This window comes from Teleopsis dalmanni, chromosome 1 (assembly GCF_002237135.1).
Source record: "Teleopsis dalmanni isolate 2A chromosome 1, ASM223713v2, whole genome shotgun sequence".
Lineage (NCBI taxonomy): Eukaryota > Metazoa > Arthropoda > Insecta > Diptera > Diopsidae > Teleopsis > Teleopsis dalmanni.
This window is the reverse complement of record NC_051846.1, coordinates 92,481,128-92,488,271: the sequence shown is the minus strand read 5'-3', so window position 1 is coordinate 92,488,271 and position 7,144 is coordinate 92,481,128. Positions and strand designations below refer to the sequence as shown.

Sequence of the window (7,144 nt, the reverse complement as noted above, 5' to 3'; positions counted from 1 at the left end):
ATTTTTTTAATAATTGGTTTTCTTCAGAATTTAAATGTCTCAAATCTAAATTTTCTATGTCGCTGAATTCAAGTGTACATATTTCCTGATTTTTATAGGGGCTAAAAATTTTAAAGTGTATAATATTGCCTAATATGTTGACAAATTTATTCTCTTCATCTAAGATTGATGAGGGATGAGAAAATTTTGTCCTATTATGGCATCATAATTTTTACTACTGAAGTCAATTACCTTCCAATGGAAGGTACCTGAGACGTTAAACTCTCTAGGTATAGAAGTTATTATTTTATGTGTCACCTGATTAATTCCATTTATTGTTCGGTAACAAATGGGTGTTGGGAGTTTCTGTTCAGTGAAATGATCTTTGAGAATATTTGGTTTAATTAAACTAGTGTCAGAACCGGTATCAATGAGACATCTAATTTCTTTGCTACCAATTGTTATTGTTATTATGGGCAATCTGCAGATCGAGGCAGGTTGAAAAAATTTACATCCTCCTCTACATTACCAATATCCATTGGCTGAAAATCAGTTCTTTTATTAATTTGGCTACGTCTAGTATTTTGGGTATCAACACTCATATGTGAGTTTCTAGTCTGAATTGAATTATTGAACTTACTATTTTGGTTTGACTGTGTTGAATTATCATTCTGATTATTTCGCCTGAAATTACTGCTGTAATTATATTGATTATTGGGTGCAGATGGTGTCTGATTACTTCGTTTATTATAGTATTGTGACTGTAATGGTCTTTTCAGTCTATAATTAAAGTGAATTGTTCGTGGATCGTCTAGCGCTTTAATTTGCGTATACTTCCTAATAACATCGTTAAGTGTACTGTTTTGATCAATATATGTTCTTAAGGGTATGTCAATTTTGTCAATTAAAATGTTTACTAAGTCCCTATCTACTCTACTTGGCTTATAAATGTCTGGCTTATTATCATCGAATGTATATATTTTATTAAGTTTTGACCTCGCCATTTCAAAATAAGAAAATAAATCTCTTAAATTACTTACTTTTATATTGCGACATTTATTGTAAATATCACCATATGTTGCCCTCGGTCGGTAATAGTCCATTAGCTTCATTTTAACTTGGTCCCAGGTTGTATTTGGTCCAAGTCCTCGAATATAGTTGCCGGCATCACCTGTTATCTTCTCGTTGATTATAATGGTCATTGCTAGCTTCGTTAATTGATGGTTTTCTGGTGGGCATAGTTCCATGACAGCTTCTACTGATGCTATAAAAGCAATGGCATCATGATCCTTGTTGAGGCATTTAATTTGGCGGAATTGCGTCAAAATATCTTTTGGTGCTAGAAGCCCTTGATGTTGCTGCATATTTTGCTGTATTTGCTGTTGTTGTACTTGCTGAACTTGCTGTTGTATTTGTTGTTGCTGTACTTGTTGAACTTGCTGTTGTATTTGCTGTTGTTGCACTTGTTGAACTTGTTGTACTTGTTCGTGGAGCAGAATTTTAGCTTCTTGCCTCCTTATAACTTCTTCCATTTCCTGAAGTCTTTGCTGCAATTGCTCCATTTCGTTGCTCATGATTGGTCGATTTAAGTCGAATGCTTTTACTCTCCGCATTCAAAACTTTTTTGATATAAATAGTCGTTGCACTTCTTTTTTTTTTTTTTTAAGAATTTGCTTTTTAATAAAGTTCTGTATATAAATAGTTGTTGCAGTTTATTAGCGTTTATTTTTTAAAACTTTTTATTAAAGTTAACTTTTTAGATATAGATAATCTTTGCACTTTATTACCGATTTGATGATTTTTTTTTTTTTAAGGTTCTCTTTTTGTCTTGAGACAAATCACCGTCGACTGCGCCAATTATGTTTAATAAAGACACAAAATTTAAGTTATATGTTTCTTTATTGAATTGAATCTTAAGACTGAATTAAAAATATTTCTTAAACTCATATTTAAGAAATATTTTGCTGAAATGCAAAATATCTAACTCAGCAGATTTTTGCACCTGGGTACCGAATTTGATGCTTGCTGTCTTTGCAATAGCATTACCTAGATAACGCTATAGTAGACAGCTTAATATTTATATCAACATGCATATTCGCGTTAATACGATATTTATGAAAATATGCATGTCTATACAAACATAAATAAAATGCATACTAAGGTATGCAAGAGGTATGAGAATGTAACTCGCATGGTGGGTAATCTCAGTTTATCCACCTACTGAATTAGCAAAAAATTAGACACCGGCGCTCCATGCGCGGTAATTAGTTACAAAACCCTTCGATCGATAAGACCGAATTTTAAGTTGCTTAAAAGTGATAGGCGATTCACAAACTACACGGGTCATAAGGTTAATTGCGTAGGACGGATTGTAGTATCAGCGCCAATGGGTAAAATAGTACGACGGTTAAGTCTGTATGTCGTGGAAGGAGATTGTGATATACTTTGCGGCAGGGGATGGATATCACAATTTGCGAGAGAGATTAACTTTTCTGAATTTTTTTCTTCGTCCAACCATATTAATTCAATAAACTCTTTAGAGCGAGAACTGTCTACAAACCAGCGAGAGCGGCTCCAACAACTGATCGAGAGGTTTAAGAACGTATTTAGTGAAACGGCTGGGAAGCTTAGTGGTCCACCTGCTAAAGTGCATCTAAAAAAGGGAGCTACTTCAGTGTTCGCACGACCTCGCAAAGTTCCAATGGCATTAAAAGATGCTTACGGCAAAGAAATTGATCGAAAGATTCAATTGGGGTATTACAAGAGAGTAGATCATTCGAAATGGGCTTCGACTACGCATATTGTTGCAAAGAAAAACGGTGGTATTCGCATTACAGGTAATTACAAACCAACAGTTGATCCGCAAATGATAATTGATGAACATCCAATTCCGAAAGCGGAAGATTTATTTAATAAAATGAAAAATGCTACAATTTTTTGTCATCTTGATATAACAGATGCATACACCCATCTTACAGTTGACGAAGAATTTGCACATGTATTAACTCTAAACACAATCACGCATGGGTTAGTACGTCCAACACGTGCAGTTTATGGAGCAGCAAATATACCAGCGATATGGCAGAGGAGAATGGAGACAGTACTACATGGTATGACGAATGTGTTAAATTTTTTCGACGATATCTTAGTATATGCTAAAAATTTTGATGAATTGTTACAAGTGTTAGAAATCATTCTAAGCCGTATTAAGTTAAGTGGGCTGCGTCTGAATACATTGTGACCGAAAAGTTTTCGGGAAATTTTAAATAAAACGCAAAATTCTTAATCTTCATCAATATTTATTTTATCTCCTTCAAAATATGCTCCATTAGAAGCGATACACAAATGCCAACGTTTCTTCCAATCATAAAACATTTTTATAGGCGCTTTCCGGTATGGCTTTGAGTTCCCTCTGCGAATTCTGTTTTACGTCTTCTATGGATTCAAAACGCGTTCCTCTGAGTGGTAATTTGAGGTTGGGAAACAGGAAAAAGTCACACGGTGCAAGATCAGGTGAATACGGTGGCTGTTCGATGGTATTTATTGAATGTTTGGCCTTAAAATCGTTGATAATGTTGAACAAATTGAGGTGAATCGGAACAAGCCGGGCGTTGACACGTCGCATACACAAATTGTCCACCAAAATCAAACGAGCCATCTCACGACCGATGCCTAGCTCTCGTGCTATCTCTCTAACACTCACATGAGGATTTTGGAACACGATTTCCTTTGCCTTTTCAATGTTTTCGTCGGTGGTAGAGGTCGAAGGTCGTCCAAAACGCGGCATGTCTTCGACGGTCGTACGACCGTCCTGAAAGGCTTTGTACCACTCATAAACTTGAGTTTTCGATAAAACTGATTCCCCATAAGCCTTTTGTAGCATTCGCAACGATTCTGCACACGAAATTTCGTTCGAAAAACAAAATTTGATGCAAACTCTTTGTTCAATATTTTTTTCCATTGTTTTTTTCGCAACGCACTACTGAGGTGAACTGGTTTCAACAGCTGCCGTAAACGAACTGTCTGACAGATCGCGCTCATTTTTGGCATAGTAATTAAGGACAGTGCTGCCAAACTACATAAACTTAAAATATCGAAAAATATACAGCGCGCGAATTTTAAATGAGAATTTCCGAAAACTTTTCGGTCACAATTAAGTCGAAGTGTGTATTCGCCACAACATCTGTGGAGTTTCTTGGTCATCGAATTGATGCACATGGCGTGCATAAATCCCAGAAACATGTCGAAGCAATATTGAATGCGCCCAAACCATCAACGGTTGAAGAGCTTCAACTTTTCTTAGGGAAAGCAACATACTATGGCGCGTTCATTCCGGATTTGGCTACAAAGGCGCGACCATTATGGGACATGTTGAAAACAAAAGAATTTTGCTGGACGGGAGAGGCAGATGCAGCATTTACTCAGTTAAAACAAATATTGACTTCACCTCAAGTATTAATTCCATACGATCCGTCACTACCGGTAATGTTAGCAACAGACGCAAGCCGAACGGGTCTAGGTGCTGTATTGTCACATCGTTTAGAAAATGGAGTGGATCGGCCAATAGCTTATGCAAGTCGAACGATGACTGTTACGGAACAACGATATACACAAATTGATAAAGAGGTACTAGCTATTGTGTGGGCAGTTCAAAAATTTTTCAAATACTTATATACTCGTCATTGGATATTGATCACGGATCATAAGCCGTTATCACAGATTCTTCAACCTAATAAATCGCTTCCAGTACTATGTATAAGTAGAATGGCTAACTATGCAGAGTTTTTAAGCAGATTCGATTTCGAAGTTATATACAAAAATTCAAAAGCAAACGCAAATGCCGATTATTTGTCACGTGCTTCCCTTCAACAAATAAATCAATTACAACAAATAGTAGCGACTCATTCAGATGAATGTGATGAGTTCGATAATTTCATGATTTGCCAGATAAATCAGTTGCCTGTTAAAGCAGAACGTATTGCAATAGAAACCAGAAAGGACAAGCATCTCGGCAAGATAATCAGATTACTGGAAAGTGGCCGCTGTTTAAAAAGAGAAGGTTACAAATCGCCAGAAGCGAGTTACGTGTTGTCATCAGGGTGTTTGACGTTCGAACATCGGGTCGTTATCCCTCCACATTATCGACAAAGATTACTAGAGAATCTACACACATCGCACTTAGGAATGGTAAAAATGAAGGGCATTGCTCGTTCTTTTATATATTGGCCAGGAATAGACAAAGATATTGAGAATATGGCCAACGAGTGTGATGGGTGCGCGAGACAAGCGAATAAGTCGGTGAAATGCGATAGTCATTATTGGGAATACCCAAAAGGACGATGGGAACGTATTCATATTGATTATGCAGGGCCATTTGAAGGGGCAATATTACTAGTAATTGTTGATGCTTACAGTAAGTGGTTAGAAGTTAAAATCACAAAATCTACTACGGCTGCAGATACAATTTCGCTTTTGGACGATGTATTTGCTGTTCTTGGAGTTCCGCTTATGGTGGTTTCTGACAATGGAACAAATTTTACTTCTGTAGAATTAAACGATTTCCTCACAACAGTTGGTGTTAAATACCATAAATATTCAGCTTCATATCATCCAGCTACTAACGGTCAGGCGGAGCGTAGCGTACAAACAATAAAAAATGCGCTAAAGGCAATGGGCACAACAAGCAAGAATTTAAAAAAAAATTTGAACGAGTTCCTAAGGCAATACAAGAATACGCCACATTCAACTACAGGGTTTTCGCCAGCTCAGTTGTTTTTGGGACGACATCTGCGAACACGCTTAGATCTCATTCGGCCAGAGGAAATTGCAAAGAAGGTGAAAGATAAGCAATACTTGCAGTGTCAATCTAGTAATAGGTGTAGGGAATTCGCAGCAGGCCAAAGCGTATACTTCTTATCGGGCAATTCGCGAATGCATAAATGGCTCAGAGGTACAATTAATACACGTTTAGGTGATCTTCACTACGAAATACTTTGTAATGGAAAGGAAGTAAAGAGACATGTAAATCAAATTCGAAGAGCTGCAAGTGCACCCATTAGAAATACAGCGAAAGAATATCGTGAATCAAAATATTCGTTCGAGAGTAGTGGTGACAAGACAAAGGACTCGCTTGAAGCAGAGAACAATGAAATAATCACTGAAGGGAGTCCGGGATTGGAGAATGAGTTTAAGAGGCCAGAAAACAATGAAGCAACCACTGAAGGGAGTCCGAGATTGGAGAATGAGTTTGAGAGGTGGACAACGCCCAACACATCGAGAAATGAGGAGTTTTATTCAACACCACACCCAATAGCTGAGAGTACGCCTGAGACGACCAATGTAACTCCCGCTATACGACACAAGACTAAGGAAAACTAGAGTGTGTTACACACCATGATCCGGTGGAGAGGAGAGAAAAATGTTGTGTATGAATTTTATACACTAGCAACATTATTTATGAAGTTTGACAGTTGTCATTTTAACTGAGTAGTGTTTGTTAATAGTTTATTATTATGAAGTAGAAATGAAAAAATATTCTTATCTGTAACTTGAATGAATAAAGTTGAAATACAAAAATCGCCGTTAATATCAACCCAAAAAAATCACCAGGCTATGATGAGATGTCTGGTAAATTTCTTCTAGAATTACCTGTAATAGCTATCATTTATATTAGAAACATCTTTAACTGCATGATCAGGAATAAGATTTTCCCTTCTGTTTGAACAGTAGCGAAGGTTGTAGCAATACCTTAACCAAACAAAAATGCTTCAATTGTCAACTCTTACAAACCGATCAGCTTATTACCCATCTTATCCAAACTATTTGAAAATCTTCTTTTCTCCCGACTGGAACCAATAATACAAGAAAACAACCTATTGCCCAATCACCAATTTGGATGTCGTAAAAAGCATTCCACTATTCAGCAAATTCATTGGAAGACTAGTAAAATTGCAATGAATATAGACTCTAAAAAGATCACTGTGGGTGTGTTTTTAGACGTAGCTAAAGCATTCGATAGCGTATGGCACGAAGGATTGCTTTACAAACTATCTAGAATATTGCTTGCCGATTTTTATTTACTACTGAAGAGCTACCTTAAAGATAGATACTTCTTTGTCGCCGACGTCTAACGACGCCACTGTTTAATTATGTTGTATTATATTTT

The 7,144-nt window shown here is 36.7% G+C and overlaps 1 protein-coding gene across 1 annotated transcript; it reads left to right on the top strand.

The window, feature by feature from the left end:
• Positions 1-2,680: 2,680 nt before the first annotated feature.
• LOC119688055 (uncharacterized protein K02A2.6-like) lies at positions 2,681-6,357 on the top strand. Its single transcript, XM_038102683.1, has 2 exons — positions 2,681-3,079; positions 4,138-6,357. The coding sequence occupies exons 1-2, from the start codon at positions 2,681-2,683 to the stop codon at positions 6,355-6,357; spliced, it is 2,619 nt and encodes an 872-aa protein (XP_037958611.1).
• Positions 6,358-7,144: the final 787 nt, after the last annotated feature.

Excerpts from the sequence above, each read along its gene's own strand:
- LOC119688055 (XM_038102683.1), top strand. The coding sequence starts at position 2,681 with ATGGCATTAAAAGATGCTTACGGCAAAGAAATTGATCGAAAGATTCAA. Across the intron at positions 3,080-4,137 it reads GGCAGAGGAGAATGGAGACA|TCGAAGTGTGTATTCGCCAC; the intron begins GTACTACATGGT and ends GTCACAATTAAG.